This window comes from Canis lupus, chromosome X (genome assembly GCF_048164855.1).
Source record: "Canis lupus baileyi chromosome X, mCanLup2.hap1, whole genome shotgun sequence".
Classification (NCBI taxonomy): Eukaryota; Metazoa; Chordata; class Mammalia; order Carnivora; family Canidae; genus Canis; species Canis lupus.
The window spans coordinates 110244300-110270847 of NC_132876.1; the positions used below are offsets into that span (position 1 = coordinate 110244300).

The following is a 26548-nucleotide window of genomic DNA, read 5'->3' on the forward strand; positions in this document are numbered from 1 at the left end:
GAATGGCTAAAATCAACAACACAAGAAACAATAAGCGTTGGCAAAGATGCGGAGAAAAAGGAACCCTCGTGCACCATTGGTGGGAGTGCAAACTGGTGCAGCCACTGTGGAAAACAGTATGGAGGTTCCTCAAAAAGTTAAAAATAGAAATACCTTATAATTCACCCATCACACTACCAGGTACCTATCCAAAGAATACAAGAACACTAATTCCAAGGTATACAAGCACCCCTAGTTTATAGCAGCATTATTTACAATGGCCAAGATACAGGAGCAACACAAGTGTCCACCGACTAGTGAATGGATAAAGAATAGTGGTATATATACACAATGCACAATTACCCAGTCCTAAAAAAGAATGAAATCTTGCCATTTGCAGTGACATGGATGGAACTAGAGAGCACAATGCTAAGTGAGGTAAGTCAGTCATAGAAAGACAAATACTCTATGATTTCACTCCTATGTGAAATTTAAGGAACAAAACAAATGAGCAAAGGAAAGAGGGAGAGGCAAACCAAGAAATAGACCCTTAACTACAGAGAACAAACTGATGGTTGCCAGAGGGGAGGGATGGGGGGGATGGATTAAATAGGTGATGGCGTTTAAGGAATGTACTTGCCATGAGCACAGGATTGATGTTTGGAATTGTTCAATCACTATATTGTATGCTAGGAGGAGGTGACTGGTGAGTGACTGCCAATGGGTTCAAGTTGTCTTTTAGGATGGCAAAAACGTTTAAAAACTAGATTATGATGATGGTTGCACAACTCTGTAAATATATTATTGGTGAATTGTGTATTTTAAATTGGGTCAACTTTGGGGTACCTGGGTGGCTCGGTGGTTGAGCCTCTGCTTTAGGCACAGGTGTGATTCTGGGGTCCTGGAGTCCCACATCAGGCTCCCCTTAGGGAGCCTGCTTCTCCCTCTGCCTATGTCTCTGCCTTTCTCTGTGTCTCTCATGAATAAATAAAATCTTTAAAAAAGAAACAAACAATAAACACATTAATTTTATAGTGAAAACTTCTCAAGAACATCATGTTAAATGGAGAAAAGGAAGATAAGCTATGGATGCCATCACATGAAGAGACACTCAACTCTTGTCACATATACTTCTCGGTAAAGAGACCAAGAGACAAGAGCACACAGGGCTGTTTGGGGGACAGGGAAGGCTGGGTGGATGTGGGGACCTTCGTTTCTTTACATTCAGTTAGAGGCTGCCCGTGGACACTGATGGCTTTACCCATTTAAAGAACATATGAATTGAAAATTACTCCTCTTGGATTCAAATATGAATGCATTCACCCCTTGGTGTCTGAAACTAACCCTACTGTGTTTATACCCATGAGTAACCAGTAAGTAGTTATCTTCCCTCTTGTGGCCACTCTTAATCACTCTGGACTGGTTCTACTTGGCCACCAGTACCAGCGCTCAGAATTCTTAGAGCATACACACCTTTGGTAAAGAGGCCTCAAGCACGTTGCCTTAGTTACTTGGTACTGGAAAAATCGAAGGTTCATACCACTGCACAGTTTGATGTAAGCTCCTCGATTGCTGCCTTCTTCATAATAATTAGAAGCAGAAAATACAGTGACAACCTGATTAAAGAAAAAGAGGGCCAGGGTCACGTAGTTAGTTCTCAAAAGGTCCTTCAATAAAGGCAGAGATAGCTCAATTCCTAAAAAAGCAAAAATCAAAGAAGGTCCCAAATCCATACAAATTATCCAAGTCTGACAGGATTTTCTGTGATTCCATTGGAGAGCAGCAAGGCTTTTAAGTCCGTGTCCCTGGGAATGCTCACTTGTACCCACTCATCCCCGCGGTGGAAAGCCTTGCAATCCTGTGTACAATTTCAGTTCCGTATCTCCGAATTCTACTTAATGCTTGGTTTTGCAAATTCTAATTTTCCAAGCGAGTAAAGCTTTTGTTTTCTTTCCTTGTGATATCTGAGTGTTCAAAATAAAACTTGTCTAGTATGCCTTTTTCTTTTGCTTAAAGCTGATTGGTGTAGAGGGCTTGGGGCCCTGAACAAAACCTGTCCTTTAAGGGGACAGAAAAAGGTGGCCAGAATACAGAGTGGCCCAGGACCACTCTGCTGGGAAGGAACCAGCCTTGAGGCCATGGTGAAAGATGGCAGGGTAACACTTGTTGACAGGCAACCTGGCTTGGGCCCAGCTCTGCCCTCATCAGCCTGCTGCTTCAGACAAGCTATTTTCTCTGTTTTCTTAGTACAAAGAAACCTTAAATAATACTTGCCTTCACTATCTCACAGCATTAGCATGAGCTGAAAATGAACTAATGGAGTTAAGAAAAGCGAAAGTCTTGAAATAGAAAGAGATGCCACAAATTTGGTATTCTGTTTTATTTATTGCTCTTCTCTGGTAGAAAAGGGACATCCCAAGACAACTTGGAACAAGAAACCCATTCCTCCGCCCTCTTCCAGCCTTATCAGACACCACTGAAGGAGCACAACACACTCCATTCTAGTGGCTGCAGCTGAACTGACCATGGCAGGGACTCGCTAGAGCTCACCCACTCGTGAGTGGAAGGGAGGTGTGTTGTGTGGCTCTGCCCTGTACAGGAAAAGCACAAAAGGTCAAAGCGAACTGGATTCGCCGCTGCCTTTGAAGTGCTCTGTGAGGGCAAGTACATTCCTAACCACACTGTGCTGGAGAGTTGCCTTTCGATTCATACAGAAGGAAGCCTGTCTGTGGGTGTACTTAGAGCAACATGTCAGAATTTCTATCTCTGGGATTAGGGAAGATCAGGGAAACAAGCCAAACATCTCTTAGGGTGAGGTACAGGGAGGCCCCTTCAAACAACCTGCCTGAACTCTGTCTACCAAAGACCGCCTTCTGTTTTGGTCCTGGGGAAGACACCTTCCCATGGACCTTGGGTCAGACACAACCTGTGAAGAAAGACTGCTTGGGGCCAGGATGTGTGTGATGATGTCACCAACAATGTTAGCTTACCTTCCCATCATGGCAGATTTCATACCCTTCGGGCTTACATTCATGAGACCTAATGAGCATCTTCAACTGGTATTTATTAAGAACCTTGGAGGTAATATCAGGTCCAAAGTAGCAGCCCCCTCCTCGACTTGTGTTTGGGTAACAGCCTCTTTTGCCTCTGGGATCACTCCATAGAATATCGATAACCTTTGAACAACAGACCAGATTAGGCCACTATTTACAAGTGAGAGTCTGTCTTTCTAGATTCCAACTTATTTGCCAGAAATATTAACCCAAGTTATCCCAGAGTCTATTTCTCGTTCCTCCTTCAAACTTGTTTCAGACTCATCTCCTCCATGAATTTTTTCCACAATAATTGTCATGCCCACAGCCACCGCAGTCCCTCTCTGCCTCATCCTCAATAACCAGTATAGCGGTACTTTGTAATCATGAAGAATAAGCCCTTGCCTTTGTCTATCTTTAAAAATCTTGTCATGATCGGTTCACAATTGCTGAATCTGCCAAGGTGTTTTCTCTTAAAAGAACTTCTTTGTCATGTTCTAAGGAGAAAGCAACTCCCCACAAGGGACACACATTAGAAGTTCGTAATATGTTCAAAGAGATAAGGTAGGTCTCCCAGCTGTGGCTTTGGCCCTGGTTTTTGTCCTCTTGGAGCAGATGGCATGAGGAAGACTTTTCCCACCACAAATATAGACAAGCGTTCGTCCAAGAATATTTCCTAAGTCATTTCCTTCCCTTTTTGTCCCATTGATAAGAACATTCTCAGCTTCAGCAATACATTTAGCCACTGACTGGTTTCCAAAATGTGTCCTCCTATATCCATAAGTATTTTGGATTTAGGGGCTGAAAGAGGTAAATGCAGGCTACATGATGCCCAAGACTGAAGATTCAAGTTTCTAAGAATATTTTTCATCACTCTGATCCACATATCATGTTTCTTTATTTAAACTCCTATAGGAGTTTAAGCAGTAGTGAGAAAAACTAGCTTTGTCACTAAAGCTGTGCAGCCTCAAGAAAACCTGGGTCTCAGTTTCCAGATCTTTAAAATCAGGGGTTTGGGCCAGATGACTTGTAAAATATCTCAAAATTCTAACAGACTATGATTTTCACAGTCTGTATTTTCCATGTTTTTGTTCTGCAGGCTTGAAGGATCATACATTTTAAGTTCTGCAGTTATTCAAGCAGGTCCAAGTCGGGACTTAACAAGAGGACCAGAAATGGTTGTCCCAGTAAACTGGACAATGCACTCATTTATAGGTTTGGTATTGAAGGGGAGTTAGAAATAAGTGAGGAAGAAGACAGCGAGGTGGAGAGAAGAACAGAACTGGTAGGAGAACTCTGGAATGTTTAGCACCTGGTCCGAACTTATGGCAACACTCCATCAGGCACAAACCAGACACCTGGAGAGTTTTTGATGCTTGATTGCAGTGAGAGTGAAAACCACCCAAAGAAGATTCAGACCAGGGTTTCCTTTCTCCCCCACTGAATTCCAACATAGGCACAATCCTACCCTACAAACAAATACAATGAAGCTCATTTATCTTGTTGGTGTTTATGACAAAACCAACATTTGCATTGTCATATCTGGCTTTTACACTATGAATTCATGTTTGGGCATCTTGATTTGACCTTCAGTATAATGAAGGCAGAAACACAAGGAATTGTGTTTTATAAGGAGGGGATTAAGTTTTAAATTCTCACATGAGATGCAAGTCATTTATAGCCAAAATTACCCTTAATGCACACTATACGTGATTTTGTATATACAATCCTATACAATAATATGGATGTGTTAATATTTTATATATGTGATAATATATAATGGGATAAACAACTTCTATGGAAATAAATTTTTACATACTTTTCTTTTTACCATATACATATAGTTGAAACTTATATAAATTAAATGTATATATAATGGACTCTTGGACTAGAATAAGCACTGACCAAGGAGTTAGTTCAAGTGTCACCTGTGTCATGTTGGGCAAATCATTTAACCTATTTGCGCTTAAGTTGGCTCATCAATGAAATAAGAAAGATATATCTAACATTCATTTTTCTTTGATTCAAAGTCAAAGGGGGTATGAGTCTTATAGAAATGAATGTCTTCAGAATTATCCATTCCATGAATTTGCATTTCTTCTTTCTGTCTAGAATTCAGTCACTTGACTAGGTTTACCCAGACTGTGGTTATAATATAGATTCATTGTAGAAACAGATTCCTCAGCAAAGACAGTCTCTTTCCTTCCAACAACGTCCTCTCCTCTGAAAAGCAAGGGCCTTGTGAGTGGTAAGTGCATGAAAGAATAGTTATTTATAACATTCCTTCCTGAAAATGTTCTAATCAAAAATTGGAAAAGTTTTACTGAATGACAGTTTTTACATGACCTGGTGAACAAAAATCTATTTGTGTCTCAGCGTTTAAACCTTCCAAATCCAAAATAAATCCAGCAGAAGTGCCCTGTGCTTGTCTGCAGCTCTAAATAATCCAGTTCCCAAAAGTATGCTTTGTGGGAGAGTTAATAGCTCTGAAAGGTGTATCTAAATGCTTCTCTTTTAAGACACTAATCCTATAGATTCACTATTCCTTTGTATTTTCCCTTAGTCATGTGTCTTCCTTCCAGCTTTTGAACAAGTTGTTTTAAAAGCTGTGCTTAACCCAAACCTTCCAGTAATACCTAAATTGCTTTAGAGGCCTACTCCTTGTTTGCCCATTGCCTCACTGGATGAGGAGAAACTAGAGCAGTTCATTTCCTTCTTGAGACCCCCTATCACTCTGAAGCCATCTTTCCCTTCAGAAAAGGAGCATGGACATTAAAGTCATACCAGGCATCACATCCTGCTCTATCACTCAGTGACTAGCCAAGTGACTACAAACAAGCCATTGCCCTCTTGGGAGCCTGCACAATGAGGCTGACTACCCTATTTAAAATTACAATTCTGTCCTCTACCTCCAGTTCTCCTGATACTCATAACCTTGTTCTAGTTTTAATTTTTTTCCATAGAACTCTCCACTTAACATATTATATAATTTACTTGCTTATTGTTATACTATTTAACTCCTCCCTCTAGAATGTAAGCTTCATGAGGTAATAGATCTTTAGTCACTGGCATTCTCAAAAGTCTAGAATAGTGACTGACACATAGCAGATGTTCAATAAATACTTGTTAAATGAATGAATTAAGAGAAGGGAGTCACTCGGGAAATAAATTATTCAAATTATTTTTTTTAATTTATTTTTTATTGGTGTTCAATTTACTAACATACAGAATAACCCCCAGTGCCCGTCACCCATTCACTCCCACCCCCCGCCCTCCTCCCCTTCTACCACCCCTAGTTCGTTTCCCAGAGTTAGCAGTCTTTACGTTCTGTCTCCCTTTCTGATATTTCCCACACATTTCTTCCCCCTTCCCTTATATTCCCTTTCACTATTATTTATATTCCCCAAATGAATGAGAACATATAATGTTTGTCCTTCTCCGACTGGCTTACTTCACTCAGCATAATACCCTCCAGTTCCATCCACGTTGAAGCAAATGGTGGGTATTTGTCATTTCTAATAGCTGAGTAATATTCCATTGTATACATAAACCACATCTTTATCCATTCGAGCTGAACATCAAATTATTTTTTAAACCTCTCTGGTTTTCCTGTTGCAAGTCTGTCCTAAAAGAAGGGTATATCACCCTTGTCTCTATACAGTGACTTAGCTATGAGTACATATATCCCCCACATCCCAGTGATAAAATAAAACTTAAATTATAGCACTCGGCCAAGAATGATGCACTTCTGTGAGTATGGGACAAATAAAGAGCCTATGACCTTTATTATAACATAGCTCATAGATATTGAGAAATAAAGTATGAAATCTGGTTTTATCTGGAAATTTCAACTCTAGCTAACTAAAGTATGCATACCCACTTAGTACCAGCAACTGAGAGAAGAAAATTAAGGATACAACTGAAATTACTAAAATATTGGGAATGAGATTCTGGTCCATTTTACCTGTGTCAGCTCCAGTCATGTGCACAGAGTCTGCAAGATGCCTCATCTCTATTGTTGGGTGGTGAGAAGTTCTAGTACAGAATAATGACTGCCAGTCTCCTCCTCCCACTTCTTAAGGCTCCATCTCTCTAGAATTCTAACTTATCTAGGCTTCCAGTGGCCAGAATTTTCTTTTTGTGCAACTCCGATCTCTTTGGCATCATCCTTTTTATTCACCATAACCCTAGCAGTGCTTGTTCTAACCTTTGGTCTTCGGAGTTTGGATGTCAGAATTTAAGGAGGCATCCTTTCCTACTTGCTATAGGTTGTCTCTTGTACCTTCTTAATTTTTAAATACTTTAGATGCACAAGCCATTGATGAATTCTATTTCTCTCTTACTACCCCTTCTCCTTCCCTCTCTATCCACCCCCCCCCACCTCTCTCTGTCTTTCTCCTCATTGATTAGAGGATATTTTACAACAGAAATCACATTTTAGTCAACATTTTCAGCAGCCAAGGTATGAGTACAGAGTCAAGAAATCACCAAGAGGGGGATCCCTGGGTGGCGCAGCGGTTTAGCGCCTGCCTTTGGCCCAGGGCGCGATCCTGGAGACCCGGGATCGAATCCCACATCGGGCTCCCGGTGCATGGAGCCTGCTTCTCCCTCTGCCTTTGTCTCTGGCGCTCTCTCTCTCTCTGTCTCTCAGTCTTTCATGAATAAATAAATAAATAAAATCTTAAAAAAAAAAAAAAAAAAAAAAAGAAATCACCAAGAGGCTTCTTGGAAGTAAGCAATTAGAAGAAAGCTGATGGTTCTATGATACTATTAGCTCAAGTAGACTGGATGAAAGTTTCACAGACAAAATCAGGGGAAAGAGGCAGATGAGCAGAGCCCTCTAGGGCCAGAATAAGCCTCAAAGATTGTCATACCCTGCCCCTGCAGAAGAGACTGACTTTAGACTTTAATGGGATCAGATCGGGGAGCTATTTGTGAGCCCTAGGGCATTGTTAAGAACAATAGCACAATCAGCTAGCAATTGAAGGCTAACAACAGTATATTACTTAAAATGCCCAGCTTTCAACAAAAATGTTACAAGACATGCAAAGAAAAAAATACACAGGAAAAACAAGCAGGCAATAAAAATTGCCTTTGAGGGGATTAGATGTTGACTTAGCAAAGATTTCAAAGCAACTATTATAAATATATTCAAAGACAGAGATATATGTGTGTGTGTATGTGTGTGTGTAAATATATATATACACATATGTATGTATATATAAAACATTCCATTCAGCTGGAATGGAATACATTTTCTTCTTAAGAGAACATGGAGCATTCTCTAAGATAGACCATACACTGCCCATTTAAAAAAGCCTCACTATGTTTTAAAAGGATTTAAATCATATAAAGTGTGTTCTCCAACCAAAATTGAATTTAAGCAGAAATCAATGCAAGAAAGAAATATGAGAAATTCACAAATATGCAGAAATTAAATAACATGCTGCTAAATAATATATGGGTTGAAGAAGAAACCACAAGGCAAATTAGAAAATACTTTGAGATGAATGGAAATGAAAGCACAACAGCAAAACTTACAGGATGAGCTATAGTAGTAGTTACAGGGAAATGTATAGCCTCCTTATAAAAGGCAAGAGATCTCAAATCAATGACATTACCTTTCACCTTAGGAAACTAGAAAAAGAAGAGCAAACTAAATCTAAAACAAGCAGAAAGAAGGAAATAATAAAAATTTGAGCAGAAGTAAATGAAGGAGAGAACAGAAAATAATAAAGGAAGTCAATAAAACCAAAAATCGGTTCTTTGAAAAGATCAATAAAATTGACAAACCTTAGTGAGACTAAGAAAAAAAGAGACTCAAATTACTAAAATTAGGAATGAAAGATTAGACTGCACTACTGACTTTTTATATATTTAAATATATATATATATACATATACACACAATATATATACATATTATATATATATGGCAACTGTAGGTAAACAAATTAGATAAATTAGATGAAATGAACAAATTCCAAGGAAGAGAAACTATCAGGACTACCGAGATACAAACTACTCAAGAAGAAATAAAAAATCTAAATAAAACTATAGCAAGAAAAAAGATTGAATTAGTGATTTTTAAAATTCCTACAAAGAAAAGCCCAGACTCAGATCATTTCACTGATGAATTCTATCAAACATACGAATAAAAATTATTAATCCTCACAAACTCCTCCAAAAAACAGAAGAGGATCACGCCCCGAGCAGAAGGCAGGCACCTAACCGTTTAGCCACCCAGGGATCCCCTGTTCTGTATTTGTGTGTGTGTGTGTGTGTGTGTGTGTGTGTGTGTGTGTGTGTGTGTGATATCTTTGGTATTAGCATAAGACTGGCTTCATAGGACCAGTTGGGAAGCATTAGCTCAGCTGGGAGCCTACTTTTCCCTCTTCCACTCCCCCTACTTGTGCTCTCTCTCTTTCTGACAAATAAATAAATAAAATCTTTTTAAAAAGTCTAGAAATAAACGTTCATATTTATAGTCAGTTGATTTTTGATAAAAGTGCCAAGAAAATTCAATGAGAATAGTCTTTTAAACAAATGATATTGGGATAACTGGATATCCACATGTAAAAGAATAAAGCTAGACCCCTACCTCCCACCATACACAAAAATTAACTCAAAATGGATTACCCAAATATAACTGCTTAATCTATAAAATTCTTAGAAGAAAATATAGGAATAAATCCTCATGACTTTGCGTTAGGCAATGACTTTTTTTTTTTTTTTTTAAGATTTTATTCACGTATTCATGAGAGACACACAGAAAGAGGCAGAGACAGAGGGAGGAGCAGGCTCCTCACAGGGAGCCCCAATGTGGGGACTCTATCCCCGGACCTGGGATCAGGCCCTGAGCCAAAGGCAGATGCTCAACCGCTGAGCCACCCAGGCATCCCTAGGCAATGACTTTTAGACACAACACCAAAAGCACAAGCAGAAAAGAAAAAAAATAGATATTAGATTTCATCAAAATTAAAAACTTTTGTGCTGCAAATAATACCATCAAGAGAGGGAAAAGATAGCCCACAGAATATGAAACAATGTATCTGCAAATAATATATCTGATAAGGAATTTATATATAGAATATATGAAGAACTCTTACAATGCAATAATAAAAAGATAATCAACTCAGTTTTTAAAATGAGCAAAGGATCTGAATAGATATTTCTCCAAAGACATACAGATGGCCAATTAGCACATGAAAAGATGCTCAACATCATTAATCATTAGAGAAATGCCAAAACCACAACAAATCAAAACCATAATGAGATTCCACCTCACACCCACCAGGATAGCCATAATCAAAAGGAGAGACAATTTCTTAGTGAGGATGTGAAGAAACTGTAACCTTCATACATTGGTAATAGAAATGTAAAATGTGTAGCCACTTGGGAAAACAGTTTGGAAGTTTCTCAAAATGTTCAGCTTAGAATATCTTACAACCAAGCAATTCCACTCCTAGGTATATACCAAAGAGAAATGAGAACATATGTCCACAGAAAAACTTGTATGTGAATGTTTATGGCAACATCATTCATAATAGCAAAGAAGCAGAAACAACTCAAATGTCTACCCACTGATAAATGAATAAACAAAATGTGGTATACCCAAACAATAGAATATTATTTAGCAATAAAAAGAAACAAAGTTCTGATACATCCCACGACATGGATGAACCTCAAAACATTGGGCTGAGGAAAAGAAGCCAGATACAAAAGATCACATACGGTATGGGTCCATTTCTTTTCTTTCTTTTTTTTTAAAAAGATTTTATTTATTTATTCATGAGAGACACAGAGAGAGAAAGAGAGAGAGAGAGAGAGAGAGGCAGAGACACAGGCAGAGGGAGAAGCAGGCTCCATGCAGGGAGCCCGATGTGGGACTCGATCCTGGGACTCCAGGATCACACCCTGGCTGAAGGCAGCGCTAAACCACTGACCCACCTGGGCTGCCCGGAATGGGTCCATTTCCATAACATGTCTAGAATAGGGAAATCTGTAAAGACCAAAGGTAGTTTAGTGGTTGCCTAAGTCTGGGGAAGCGGGTGGTTGGGGAGGGAATGGGGAGTGATACAACACTGTGAATATACCAAAACCATTGAATTATATGCTTTAAATGAAGGATTACATCTCAGTGGAGCTCTTAAAAGTATAGTGATGAATTCAGAAAGAAGAGTATGATCTGCTTAAAAAAGCAAGTCACTTTTTATGTATATAAGGGACAATATCATCTATGCTGCATGTTCATTGCCACTTTGGTGAACACTCTGATTACCTACCTGCTCCCATTCATGCTTTGTTAACTGTTCAGAAAGGGATCCATTTGTTTTGACTTCCCGAGGTATAATAGTTGTATTTATCTTATTTTTCTTCAAGTCATTATTGTGGTCTTCATTTAAGGGAATTGGTGACATCAGCACAGATTTCATCTATAAAACAAATTCACACTGTAGCCAAACTCTTATGTTTCATGCGCTGCATGCAGAAACTTCCCTGCCAGTTGCCACTCTGTCCATGTAGCCATGCCTCAACCTGATGAAGAACACGTGTTTTTCAAGGCCACTTGGGATCAGGATACTTTGCCCAGCTTCCCCCTCAAGTACCACAGCACCATTTTCTCCTAGGAGCCCTGCCAGCCATCCATTCTCACATCCCTTGCCGGAGAGTTTAAATAATACTAAATCAGAGTCTTAATCTTCTAGAATCTTCCTTCTCTTTCCCTCTGCAATGACAACTCCCCAACCTTACAAAATGTCTTTAATGAAAAACTAAAATAAATAAAACAAAACAAAATGCCTTTAATGAAACTAGAAGGAAGTCGTCATCAGGTTCCTCCAACCCCACTCCCTGCCCCCATTAACAATCATACCATAACAGCAGGTATAAACCAGGAAGCATGGTCATCCCTACACTTAGAGGGTCCTAAGGGATGGGAAAGTGGAGAAAATGGGAAAGTTATAAAATTGGACTTGAAAATCTTTTTTTTTTTCTTTTGAAAATCTTCTTCTATTTTATTTATTTACTTACTTACTTGAGAGGGCAAGTGCAAGCAGGGAGGAAGGCAGAGGGAGAGGGAGGAGCAGACCCCCTGCTGAGTAGGGAGCCCCTGGGACTCTGGGATCGTGACCCAAGCTGAAGGCAGACACCCAACCAACTGAGCCACCTAGACACCTCGAAAATCTACTTTTATTTTTCATTTGGTAGAGTTCCAAAGGCTTAAACCTTTGCTACAGTTCAATTATATTTAATACAACAAATATGTGCTACCAATTTAACTTCACTCTGGGAGGGAGAGAAGACACAGAAGTACACAAGTCAAATTTCTATCTTTAAAACCAGGCTTCTGAGTAGGTGGAACGATGATCCCAAAAGGGGTGAAATTTGAGGTTTCCTGGGAAAATTCCTGGCCCAAAAACTTCTCTCCAGGGGGTGTCTTGGTGACTAAAATTCAAACTTCAGGGATGCCTGGGTGACTCACTGGTTGAGTGCCTACCTTCAGCTTGGGGTGTGATACTCAGAGTCCCGATTCAGGCTCCCTGCAGGGAACCTGCTTCTCCCTCTGCCTGTGTCTCTACCTCTCTCTGTGTGTCTCTCATGAATAAATAAATAAAAGCTTTAAAAATAAAATAAAATTCAAACTTTAGTTCCAAGTATCAGGAAAGAGGAAAGAGTTGGAGGAGAGAGCTCCATGTTCTGAGCTTACTCTCTGCTGTTTTCTCCACCCAGGTAATTATATTTAAACCTCCTAACAATTCATTATGGTGAGTATTTTTAGCTTTCATGCACAGGTGCAGAAACTGAGGCTTAGAAAACTTTAGTACCTTGCCCAGTCACCCAGCCAGGAAGTGGCAGAAGTAGAAAGTAAAGCTGGCTGTGTCTGTCCAATGACAGAGCCTCGTGGAGTTTACTAGGTCAAGGTGGCTCTCACCTTTTGGTCTCCACAGAGATAGTGATGGGCATTCTGGAGACATGCATTTTTTTTTTTTTTTTTGAGTAGGCTCCATGCCCAGCATGGAACCCAACACGGGGCTTGAACTCAGGACACAGATCAAGACCTGGGCTGAGACCAAGAGTCAGACGCTTACCTGACTGAGCTACCCAGGCACTCCAAGACATGCTCTTAATGTCTCAAAAAGCTCTAGAGAGGGCTGGGTGCTCCGGCTCACTTCAGAAAAGGAAAGTTTTCAATCTGATCAATTGGTAGTGGCTGCCATGGCTGATTAGTGCTGTTGTCACAGGGTGGGTGATGGTAGAGTGTAGTGTTCCTGCCATGTGCTTGCCAATATTTGACTGACAAAAACATCATGTTCCCTTGCTCTTGGCTAGAATCACATCCACTTGTTTTGTTAACACTGACTATCTTGTGTTGATCAAAATGTTTTACTGGCTTGACTATTTGCTGATATCATGAAAAAGGTGCCATAGCACCCTGCCTTAAAGGTAGGGTGACCTTAAAATTTATTGCAATTGGAGCATTTCTGAGAGTAAAGGGAGGCACTATTAATAAATACACCAGGACAACAGGTGCAAGCCAGGAGAGATGGTCATGGTTGGGTGAGGTTGGGGAGGAGATATGTAAGATCACCACAGAATTGGGAAAGGGCTTGTAAAGAAGTTTCTTTTTTTTTCTTTTTTTTTTTTTTTTTAAAACATAAACGTCTTTATTTATTTATTTATTTTTTATTTATGATAGTCACACAGAGAGAGAGAGACAGAGGCAGAGACGTTTCTATCCAGTTTTGTCTTAGGTCTTCCCTGCTTTGGTCTTAAATCTCTTAGGAGGTATCCAACCAACACTGATGAAGTATTTACTACATCTTAGATGCTGGAGTTAAAGCAGTGAATTAGAGAAGCAGGGGAGGATAGTAAACAGTACCCCAATTCTTTACTCAGTGCTGGTAACTGTTATGTAGGACCTGTACAAGGAGTGTGAGAGCATATAAGGGGACCTGATCTAGTCTGGAGGTCATGGAAGGCTTTCCAGAGGAAGGGTACATTTAAGCTGATATTAAAAGGAGGAAAAGTTAGCAATAATACCATCTTTCATATGTATGTAAAGATATAAGGGCTCCAGAGATGAGGTGAAAAGGAGTCACATTTCTGTCTGTATCAAAATGATTTCCAGGGATCCCTGGGTGGCGCAGCGGTTTGGCGCCTGCCTTTGGCCCAGGGCGCGATCCTGGAGACCCGGGATCGAATCCCACGTCAGGCTCCCGGTGCATGGAGCCTGCTTCTCCCTCTGCCTATGTCTCTGCCTCTCTCTCTCTCTGTGTGACTATCATAAATAAATAAAAATTAAAAAAAAAAATGATTTCCAGCTCTAAACTCTACTTGCCAAGATTGGTTGGAAGTTGACTATCAGTCTTGAGGGGTAAGGGCTCAGGTTTCTCACTAGGACTGTATGAGATCATCTGGTTCCAGAGCTGCTATTGGTCTTTGTGCTCACATGGGATCTCCTATGCCCCCGGTCTGGGGGCTTTGGCTGGGCTCTGGTACCGGATGAAAGATAATTCCAGTCACTCTGCAAGGCCCAGCCAAAGGAGCCCCTTACTAAGTATGGGAGCTTTATAGGCCACACACAGCCTCTTTCCTGAGCCATTCTATACAGGTTCTTGCTCTGCTTCTGTTGTATTCAATATGATTCTCAGTTTAAACTATTTCCCCCTCAAAATACCCTGAGCCATTGGAGTATAAGAGAAGACATATCAATCCAGAAATAAATTGCTATACGATTCCATCTATATGAGGCACCCAAAGTCGTCAAATTCAGAGACAGAAAGTAGAATAGTGGTCAGCAGGGGCTAGGGAGAGGGGAGAGTGGAGAGTTGTTGCTTAATGGGTAGAGTTTCTTCCCAAAGATGAAAAGTTCTGGAGGTGGATGGTGGGGGTGGCTGCATGACAGTGTGAATGCACTTAATGCCACTGAACTGTACACTTAAAAACGGTTAAAGTGGTAAATTTTATGTTATGGATATTTTACTGCAATATTAATTAGAAATTTTAGTTTTTAAAAATCAGGATCTTTCACTTTTAGAAACTATATGAAATGCCAACACTTCCTCATTTTCCACTTTCATCGTGAAAAGTCTATTTTCCATATTTAGAGGTTATCCATTCAGTTCTTTATCTTGCAATCATAGGTTTTCTTTAAATGTGTACTAACTTTTGCAGTTACAACTAAATGCAAATGAATACAAAATAATGAATGAAAGAGGACTAGGGATGCCTGGGTGGCTCAGCGGTTGAGCGTCTACCTTTGGCTCAGGTCATGATCCCCGGGGTCCTGGGATCAAGACTCTGCATTGGGCTCCCTGCATGGAGTCTGCTTCTCCCTCTGCCTAAGTCTCTGCCTCTCTCTGTGTCTCTCATGAATAAATAAATAAAATCTTAAAAAAAAAAGAGGGCTATATCCCCTCATAAAATTCTGAGACAAGATTTATGTAAATATCGCCTCTTACTTTGTTTCTTTCTATACGGTGGAGTAAGTTCAAGTCTGTGGACTCTGATATACCACCATGGATGACCAGGATTTCACTGTCAATGATTGTACCAATTGGGAGCCAGGTATAGACATCTTCCAAGATTTGTAAGATTTTTTTCCCATGTATCTGTAAGTAAAAACTTGAGTAAGTTTTGTTTTTCTGGTAAATTCAAGTTTATCACAAAAAGCAACAATTTTCATGCCACACAAAGGAAGTCAGCATGGAGTCACTAACCCATCAGCATGAATTAATGCTGTTCTTTTATTCTATGTTTGTCTATCTGTTTGTTTATTCTATATTTTCGATACTTTGACATTTTGGTGCCTTGCAGACCCTGGAGGAGAGATTGTCCTCCCACGGCTAGCTAATTCCTAAAAATCATAGATGATTTGCCTTTCATATGCAGATGAGAGGGCCTTTCACATGCAAACGAAACAATCCAGAGCCCACACTCCCAACCACCTCCTTTATCGGGCTTTGGCATGCCAGGCCACCATTCCCTAGCCTTAATCACCCCACAGCCAGGTACCCAGACAACTAATGACAGCCCTTATGTCCCAGAGAGCTCCTGAAATTGTTCAAACTAGCCAATCCTAAACTACTTACACTGCCTCCACAGAAACCAAAACAAAGGCTCTTGCCCACATTTTCCCCTCTTTCCTTCTGCCTTCTGACCAATCCTGGTGCTTCCCGCGGCCCACGGTGTGATGTGCTGTGCTAAGGCACAGTGAGTAAAAATCTCTTCCTTTACCATGGTCATTTCTGTATTTGTATGTCTTACCATAAAACAAATCCTGGGTACCTTTAAAACAATAGAATATGTTTTATCTGTGCTAAAACTTACACAAAAGTCACAATGAAAAGGCTTGGTTTAGTCCAGGAAGAAAATTAGGCCTCTATCACAGCCAGGGCTTCCTGCTGTGCTTTTATTTTACATGTAAGGAGTCTGACTAGTTTACCCATCACTCTTCCTGAAGGCTCTTTTTTTGTAGTTCTAGCATAAACAGCAAAAAGAATGCGTTAAGAAAAAAAGTATGACTCTTACCTTATATTTGTGCAAAATTTCTTTTGTGAAGCCATACCTGAAAAAAACAATATTATTTAAACTAGTTAAATGCTGATAACTTCTACTTAACGTGAGTCACGCCAAAAGAGGAACCATTGACATTTCACTATCACAAGTATCAAGAACTCAAGAAACTAGAGTTTAGTTGAAACTGACTATTACTTACCCAACTCTTTGCTAGGCATGATGGAAAAGAACAAAAACAGCCAATGACATCATCCCTACTCGGAAGGAGCTTATAGTATAGTTGGAGAAAGAAGATAAATTTTCATGAAACAATTACAAGGCAACTTAAGAAATATGTGCTAGGTATAGGATGTGTGGATGCTGCAAGTACTCAGAGAAGTGTGCTGTGGCAGCTGGGGGAAGCTGTGTGGGAGAATGCTTTTCATGTAGATAGAATTTCTCAGACATCCTAAATCTTACAGTAAATGAATGAAGGCGCGGGAAGGGGTGATGGGGGAAGAGACTGAACAGAGACAAAGAAAAGCCTAGAAGACAACAAGTTGCCCCTTTATACTCTCCCTGATAGAGTTCATGTAATAGTATTCAAGATTTTAATAGAAAGAGTCAGAAATTTTCATGCCTGAATAGCAATCACTAAGGGAGCTTTAACGATGGAAATTTTTTTTATTACTTTTCCTTGCCTTAGGGTAATAACACATATTCTTAAGGCCCAATATGGGGAAGTCAGAATATAGAATACTTATTCCAAGTTTCCATGCAAATCACATCACGTCAGGCTTCTACAATGTAATGTTATGTTTTCTGAGATTAATTCAGTCCTGTGCTCACCAGAGATGTCTATGTTGTTAAATCCAATGGGCACCTTGCAGTCTTCATCTTTCTTGCCCTCTCTGAAGCATTAAATATGGTTGACTACATCATCCTTCTGGAAAACTTTTCTTCTCTTGGATTCTGTGACAATAAACCCTCTTGGTTTTCCTTGTATCTTTCTGGGTATTCTAAATCTCCTTTGCAAGTTTTTCTCTGCCTAGCCTTGAATGGTGGCATTCCTTCAGATTCTGTCCTAGGCCCTCTTCTCCCCTCCCTTTCTCTCTTGGCAACCTCATCCTTGCCTAGGGCTTTGGGTACTATCTATGTGCCAATATTGCAGGACAATGCTGCAGGCCACACGGTATTTCTGAGCTCTGGACACATACACTCAACTACCTAAAAAGCACTTCAAATCACCTTACCTCAAAATGAACTTTACCATTCTCTCATCCCAACCTTTTCCTCTTATCATGTTCCCAATATCAGTGAGCAATGCCAATGTACTCCCAAATTCAAGCCAGGAACCTAGAGGTTATCTTTGATTCTGTCCTCTTTCAAGTCCCCCATATCACATTACTAAGCTTTAAGCCATCATTGCCTAAATTCCTCTTGAATCTGTCTACTTCTTTGAATCTCCATCCCTACCACCTTGGTCTAGGCGAGAATCCATCATCTATCTCTTTAACTACCTCCTAATTGGCCTCCCACATTCAAATATTCCTTCCTGCTGCATTTTAAAACACAAATTTTATGATACTCTTTTATGATTATTTTTGATGTCCTTAGAAAAAAGTCCAAATTCCTTTGCATGATCCAACCATTTCTTATGTCTCCAGCCCTATTAGGGACCAACCTGTACCTCAGTCTGTGCTTCTACCCTCCTAAAATTCTTTCATATCTAAAAAGTCTTGTCTCAGGCTCTGCATAAGTTGTCCCCTCACTGTAGAATACCATTTCTCACCCACCACCATGGCCCTCCCTGAATTGCCTAATTCATTCTCAGGTGTCAGGCTAATACCATAGTTCTATGAGAGAACCTTCTATTACCCCCCAGACAAGTTAGGTCCTCACTTTATAAGCTCATAACACTGTTCAACATAAGTCTTTCCTGCTAGATGTAAACTCTGTGAGGGCAGGGGCCATGTCTCCTTCATTCTATTACAGACATTAGATAAATATGATCGGCTAATTAAATAAATGAAAGGATAAGTGGCATGCCAAAATAAAAGTATTAAGTTACACATTATATATAAGGGACATCTGATAACAGTCTGGAATTTTTTTTATCATAGTCTTAGCATCTACTTCCATACCTGAAAATTAGAACTGAATGTCTATACTCTTGCCGGGGGTGGAGTGAAACTGCCCAAAGACAAAACTAATCAGTTGCTGAGCTTTATCAAGGCACCCAAAAACCTAGAACTAAAAGCATGAGACACGTCATGCCTTCTACTGCCCTAGAGCAAACTGGTAAAGGAGGGGTGAAGGAAGAAGAAAGAAGGGCAAGGGGAACATTTATCATTGACTGTGCCTTTCAGCAAAATTTGGGAAACCATTTAACCAATCTTTATTCCTCAAATCTCCAGTGAGTCAGATAGTTGAAATGCTACGTTACAGCTGTTCTCAAATATGTTTATGAACAGCTATGCCAGAAGCAATCACTATGTCGTAAAAAATACACACATCAGTGAAAAACACAGTACTAGTTTCTGAGACAACATCTGAGGCAAGCCAAAAGAGTAGCAACAGAATGATCTCATCTGAGCCTGCTCATAAAACCTACCACACCCCCAAAGCTGGCCTAACACATCCACCCAGGAGACAATTTGGCCTGTGATGAGAGGCATGGGAGGAAGAGAAAGAACATAATAGAAGGGAGAAACAAGGAAAGAACTGGAAGAAAAGATAGGAAGAAGACTGAGTTGGTAAACAGAGGTAAGACTTGAAATGTCCTTTGAGATTCTCCTCATCCACACTTCTCTCCACTCACCTCTAACTCTCTGCTAGGAATTAAACATAGCAGTATTTTTCAGTATGAGAAACAAAAAGAGGAAATCTAAAGGCCTAGGTTACCTCAGATTCATCATAAAATCTTCATGGTTCCCTCTGTTCAAGTGCAGGTCATTGGGGTAGACAAGAAAACTCACAAACAGGATCATTAGGATCTCTATGGAATGTTTTCCTCGATCTACAAAATCACCATTAAAAATATATGTGTTGCTCCCTGAGGGGAGACCATTCTGCGGAAGGAGAGGGGGAAAAACAAGCAGTTAAAAGAATGTACTTTTAAAAGTAAGGCTTTGTACTCCATGTCCCTGCAGATATGGAGAAAAGAGGCTCAGTCAGTTCCTCCACTGAGAAAAATCTGCTCACTAACTTGAGCTGGTTTTACTCTGTCAGGGCAGGCATTTCCTGCAAGGGACCTTGGAAGTGAAACATTAGCTTGGATAGGAAGATTGGGGGTGGGGGGGATGGTGATTGCTTATTCTACTCATTACCTACTATGAGTTTTCTCTGAAAGGGGCTGATTTTTGTCCTATCAAAAATAGCTAACTTGGGCAGCCCAGGTGGCTCAGCAGTTTAGTGCCGCCTTCAACCCAAGGCATGATCCTGGAGACCTGGGATCCAGTCCCATGTCAAGCTTCCTGCATGGAGCCTGCTTCTCTCTCTGCCTGTGTCTCTGCCTCTCTCTCTCTCTCTCTCTTTCTCTCTCTCTGTCTCTCGTGAATAAATAAAATCTTAAAAAAAAAATAGCTAACCTTATCTCTTCCTTCTCCCTCGAAAGGAAGGAAATGTCCACCCAAGCAAGAACACTGAACCCAGCACCAAAAGTCTTTCATTCTAAGAGGCCCAACATTTAACTTCTTTGGGTGGTGAATCCATCAATTTACAAAAAAGGGATGACACTATATCCACCCCCATCCCTGGATCAAACAAGTGAATGGATATGAAAATAACCAGCAAAGTGTAAGGTACCATGGGACTGTGAGCAGGGCTAATATAGTACCAGTACCCTCTGATACAATTGTACCAGGTGTTGGTAGCTGGCAGATATTGTGACTGCTTACTGACTAGGCCATATAAGTTGTTAAATATTTTGATTATCATTCCTGAGTATGAGATATTACTTTTAAATATAGTATAGTAGGAAAAAAGAATTGGAATCAGGACAAAGGTTTGGTCTTTATAACAGCTATTGATTCATTTACTTGTGTACTACTAAACTCTAAGACAAAACAAACATGCCAGACCCACCAGGCATATCATATCATGCCTGGTAGGGAATGGTCAAGTACATTTTTATTGCATAGTAAAATAAATTCAAATGTTTAAAAAATACATTACAAAGAAAAAAATTTAAACACTCCTATATCCAAATGTATGTCCCCTTTCAAAAAAGTTACCTTCAAGAAATGTTATATTAATCGTTTTCAAACTATTTTCAAATTCTTTTTTAGATTTCAAACTACAAAAGAAAATCTTATTATCTTATATTCACCATTCTAGTAATTATATATATTTTAAATTATTCATATCAACATAGTAGAAATAGTTGAAAAAATATATAATACAGGTTGCAACATATAACCCAGAGATTCCACAAATCATCATGCAATGTAACATTTTCTGAAGACAACTGGAAACAAACAAGCAAGCAAGCAAGCAAGCAGTAGTATAGTGTTGTGGGCCAGATATAAGACTTATTTGCTAGTCCAGCTCCACTATTACCCATGTGTCCTTGGGTAAATTACTTAATCTTTATGAGCTGTAGTTCATGAGATAATAACTTCCATACTTAACATACAGGGCTATTTTGGAACTCGAATGAGACTGTATGTATAAAATTGCATGAACACCATGAAGCACCATATAAATTAGAAAATTCATTTTATTATGACCTCCATGTTTTTTCTAATTTTAAGATCCCATTATTTTATATTTTCTTAGACATTAATTCATGTAACTTTATCACATTGGACTTAAATAGTGTGAGCCAGTTGCAAAATATAGCCTATTGCTTATCAAAACTTAAAGAAATAAAGAAGGGTTCCACATCTCTGATACTCTTCCTTCCCCCAGCCTTCAGCCGGCTGGGATGAGTAAACCAGAGGAATCTGAGGGATGTTAGAGGCTATAGACTTTCTTGGGATTCCAGGCCTGAAGGGGGCTAGAGGAGCAGCAGTAGAGAGCTCTGGGGTCAGAACATGGAAGAAGTAGGCCTGAGGAGATCTGTGCACCCCTTGATTAAGGGGAGACCCTGACTCAAAGCGTGAGTGTGGTCCTGGTTTGGGGGAGAGGGAGCTGGATCTTACTAGAAGTGTAGGGAACTACTTCTCTATTTCTGAAGCTAATAGAAAACTAACATTTGCATCTGGAGATACCTAGGAACATAGAGACTTCCTCTCATACTCTTGATGTAGGAGTAGCAACTGTTGTGCCTTTATAGAGAGGCTTAATCTAGCTTAAGCAGAGAATAGAAAATGAAAATAACCTAGTATTCAAGGGGATCTAGTAAACAGAGAGAGGCAGACCAATCAGATCTGCTAAAGTTCTATCTCCTAATGAGGTAGAATTATTGGAGGACAATTTTATTTAAAAAATGAGAGGACCATAAGATAAAGAACAAAATATTAATAATTCTTGGCATTTAGTGTGTTATTCAAATTTAAAATAGCAATAGATTAGAGCTAATTAAAAAAGTGATTGGAAAATACATTATTGACCTGGAAGAGCAAACAGATGAAAAATCTCTCACACAGATTATAAAGCAAAATGATGGAAATCATAAGGAATGAGTAAGAAATTAGAGTTCAGAGCCAAGAGAGCTAATATGCCAATAATCATTCCAGAATCAGGAAAAAGGAACAGATGGAGAAGAGGTAATAATTACATAAATAAGAGAGGGAGATTTCTATGATTAAAAAGAGACTTCAGCCTGAAGTTCGAAAGAGTTCCCGAATCCTATGCACAATTGGTAGGTGGAAAAATACCCCTATTACCTAAGTCTTAGAAACTGCTAGACAGAAAGAGCAAGTTACAAAGGGAAAAGAATCATCCTGGCATTAGAATTCTAAGATGCAGTAGTGGGAGGTAGAAGATAGTTTAATAAATCTACAAATTAAAGAGAGAAAAGGCCGATGAACCAAGAATTCTATATTGGCCAAAACATCATTAACTTCTTAGGGTGATAGATAATATTTGCAGATATGTAAAGGATCCAATACCAGCAACAACATAGATGATCATCAGGGTGAAAGAAAGACATATGTGAGTATGTAGTGATCTAATACCACAAAAGCAATGAACACGTATTGAATGCTTGTTATATGCTAGACACAGTTTTAGGTGCTAGAAATACAGAAATAAATAACACGAAGTCCCTGCATTCAAGGAGTGTGCATTCAGAGAATGTAGCACCTTCATGCCTCATAGAGGAAAACACTCAAGAAAATATTCTAATGAAATAACAGCTAGGGAAAGACCCAAGAGGAAAGAATATAGAATACAGATGTGAACAATGAACAATGAACCTTCCAATATATAATTAAACTTAAATATAAATCAATAGTGATGGGGTACCTGGGTGGCTCACTGGTTGAGCATCTGCCTTTGGCTCAGGTCATGATCCCAGGGTCCTGGGATTGATGGAGTCCGGCATCAGGCTCCCCAGGGGGAGCCTGCCTCTCCCTCTGTCTATGTTTCTGCCTCTCTCTGTGTCTTTCATGAATAAATAAATAAAATCTTTAAAAAAAATCAATAGTGATAATGTGGAACTTGTATTTAAGTACTAAGCAAGGCTTCTAGAAATAGAAGAGACATACTATGAAGAAAAACCTAATAATGGTCAAGAACTAAAAATATGGCCCGTGGAGTAACTAGAATTTATAGGGGAAGTTAGGGGAGAAAAGCAAATTCTCCACAAATTTCATCTCAATGGGGGACATATATGGAAAGTGTGAAAATAAATACATTTATCTTATTGCAGGAGAGAGAGGATAATGGTGGAAGAATAAAGTTATAGCTGTTTGTGAAATATACACATACATTACTTATCAGAAATGTCAGGAATGGGAAGAGAACCACCAATGAATGGAAACGCACAGTAAAAACACCAAAGAAAACTTCACCAAAACAGCAAAAAGAAGAGGGAGAAGATGAAACAAAGTGAAGTAAATAGTAAGCAAAGTAAAATAGAAGAAAAATTTTCAAAAATATCTGTTGTTATACTATATGTGATTGGGTAAATTCTCCCATTAAAATAACAAGATCACTAGACTACATGAAAATACAAAACTCAGTTATACATAGTTTGTGAGAAATACACATTAAAAAATAGGTAAAGAGAGGTTGAAAACAAGGTAAATACAACAAAGAGAAAACAAAAATGTAAATATTGATACTAGACAGTGGAATTTAAGATTAAAAGTGCTAAACATGATCACAAAGCAACCATACATAATAAAACACACTTATGAAGAAGATATAATTCATGAACTTGTAATCAATAAACAAAAGTACAAGTTTTTGCTTCATATATTTAACTACTATAGATGCAAGAAGAAACTTTAAAAATACCAACACAAATGCAAAATTCAGATTAAATTATTGGTTCAAAATAATGACTACAAATTCTTGACACTCCCTTTAAAGGTGAAGCCTAATTTGCCTCTTCTCAGATGTGGGTTGGATTTAGTGATTTGTTTCTAATGAATTAAAAAAAGAAAAAAGCAGGAGTGATAATGTGCAACTTTGGAGACTAAGTCATAAGAGACACTGCAGCTTCCTGCCTGCTCTCTCTTCTGCATCCCTCGCTCTGGGGAAAGCCAGCTGCTATGTCATGAGACTACCCAAGTACCCTATAGAGAGGCCCATGTGGCTGTTCTGCCAATAACCAGTGAGGAACCGAAATGCTGAGCCTGCAGCCAGGTGAGTTAGCAATCTTGGAAATGGGTCCTTGAGCCCCAGTCAACCTTTCAGATGACTGCAGCTCTGGTCAATAGTTTGACTGCCACTTCAGGAGAGACCCTAAGCCAAAACCATTCAGCTAAGCTGCACTCAAATTTCTGACCCACAGAAACTGGGAGATACTAAATGTTTCTAGTTTTAAACCACTAAGTTAAAAAAATAAATAAATAAAAATAAAAAAAGATAAAATAAAATAAATAAACCACTAAGTATTGGGGTAACTTGTTACACAGAAATATATACTATACATATTTAGACAGATGTATCAGAAACTAAATATGTGGAAATACTGAATATTAATCAATGAACTTAATTTAATAGGTAGATATAGAAAGAACTTTACATCCTACAAATAGAGTACAATTAATTTTTCATATGTCCAAGGAGACTTTATGAGAATCAGTCATGTACTTGATTTCAAAGAAATCCTGAAGAAATTCAAAATAATGGACATTTCATAGGATATGAAATTCTCATATCATAATCCAATAAAGTTTGAAATAAATAATAAAAATATGATTCAAAGAATTCTAGCTTCTTTAATTAAGATCCTTGGAAATTAGAAATTATCATCTTAATAAGCATTAAATCAAAGAGAAAATTAAAAGCAAAATTACAAGTTTGATAGAAGGCTCAATTAAAACTAAAATTAGAAAAGATGTATAGGGAGGCACCTAGGTGGCTCAGTCAGTGGAGCGTCCAACTCTTGGTTTCAGCTCAGGATGTGATCTTATGAGTCATGAGATTGAGCTACATCAAGATCCCGCTGAATGGGGGGGGTCTGTTCAACTAGAGATTCTCTTCCCATGCCCCTCCTCCCACTTGTTCTCTCTTGCTCTCTCAAGTAAATAAATAAATCTTAAAAAAAAAAAAGATGTGTAGCTTTAAATGCTTTTATTATTAGACAAGATGCACATGAAAGACTTCATCTCAGGAAATTAGAAAAAGAACAATAAAGTCAATCAAATAAAGATAAAGACTGAAATTAATGAAATAGAAAGCAAACCAAAAAAATGTACAAATCTGAAAGATGATTCTTTGAAAGAACCAATAAAACTGATAAACTCATCATGAGACTGATTGAGAATAAGTGATAAAAGAGAGAATTAAAAAATATGTAAGATTAGGGGTGCCTGACTGGCTCACCAGTAGACCATGTGACTCTTGATATCGCGGTTGTGAGTTTGAGCCCCACGTTGAGTGTAGAGATTACTTAAAAATAAAATCTTTTGGGAGGCAGCCTGGGTGGCTCAGCGGTTTGGCGCTGCCTTCAGCCCAGGGCGTGATCCTGGAGACCTGGGATTGAGTCCCACATCGGGCTCCCCACATGGAGCCTGCTTCTCCCTCTGCCTGTGTCTCTGCCTGTGTCTCTGCCTCTCTCTCTCTCTGTGTCTCTCATGAATAAATAAAATCTTAAAAAAAAAATAATAATAAAATAAAATCTTTTTTTAAAATATAAAAAAAGATTTGGGGTGCCTGGGTGGCTCAGTCAGTTAAATGTCTGCCTTTGGCTCAGGTCATGATCTCAAAGTCCTGGGATCCAGCCCCGCACAGGCTCTTAGTTCAGCAGGGGGTCTGCTTGTCCTTCTTGTGTGCAACCAGCTGCAGAGCTTATCTGAGAACTGAATCTCCTAGTACTAACCACACTGGGGAATACATGAGGTCCTGACTGATTGACTCCTGACTACAGTGTTCTCCAGATATAGCTCTTCCACTCCCCCTCGAGTTAATAGACTATTCTTTTACCCTTTGAAGTAAACATGTTTTTCTCTGCTTCCCAAAGTTAATCATTCCTATAGCTAATCTGCTAGCTCTCTTAATAAAACCTGAAGGAGACAAAGCCTTGGGGTCCAAGTCTGAGTGTGAGTCGGAGTCTCGGTCCCCCTGTCCCTCAGGTTAAAATTCAGTGAGACTTCGAGTCTTTCTTCATATCGTCGCCTCCAACTATCCTGGCTCAATGGCATCTTCTCCCTCTGTGCTCTCTCTCTCTCTCTCTCATGTGTGTGCATGCTTTCTCTCAAATAAACAAAATCTTTCTAAAAAATTTAAAAATCTGTAAGATTAAAGAGTGGAAAAAATACATAAAGACACAGAGAAGTAGATAAAATAATTATATATATGCAAAACAATATAATATCAACATCTATGGCAATGTACTTTTACTGTCTAGGGAAATGGAGGGTTTCCCTAAAAATAAGAAACTATCAGAACTGATTCAAAAGAAGTAGAAACCTTGAACAG

General features: G+C 39.1%; 1 protein-coding gene across 3 annotated transcripts in view; it reads right to left on the reverse strand.

Annotated features, from left to right (window-relative positions):
- PPEF1 (protein phosphatase with EF-hand domain 1) overlaps positions 1-26548 on the reverse strand; it is a 123217-nt gene that overhangs the window by 18887 nt on the left and 77782 nt on the right. For all 3 annotated transcript variants that reach the window (XM_072818342.1, XM_072818341.1, XM_072818340.1), the window contains 6 exons: positions 19415-19581; positions 16544-16580; positions 15475-15624; positions 11296-11445; positions 2970-3155; positions 1453-1595 (listed from right to left, as the gene is read on the reverse strand). In XM_072818342.1, coding sequence (XP_072674443.1) covers positions 1453-1595; positions 2970-3155; positions 11296-11445; positions 15475-15624; positions 16544-16580; positions 19415-19581 — 833 coding nt within the window. The remainder of the gene's footprint in view (positions 1-1452; positions 1596-2969; positions 3156-11295; positions 11446-15474; positions 15625-16543; positions 16581-19414; positions 19582-26548) is intronic.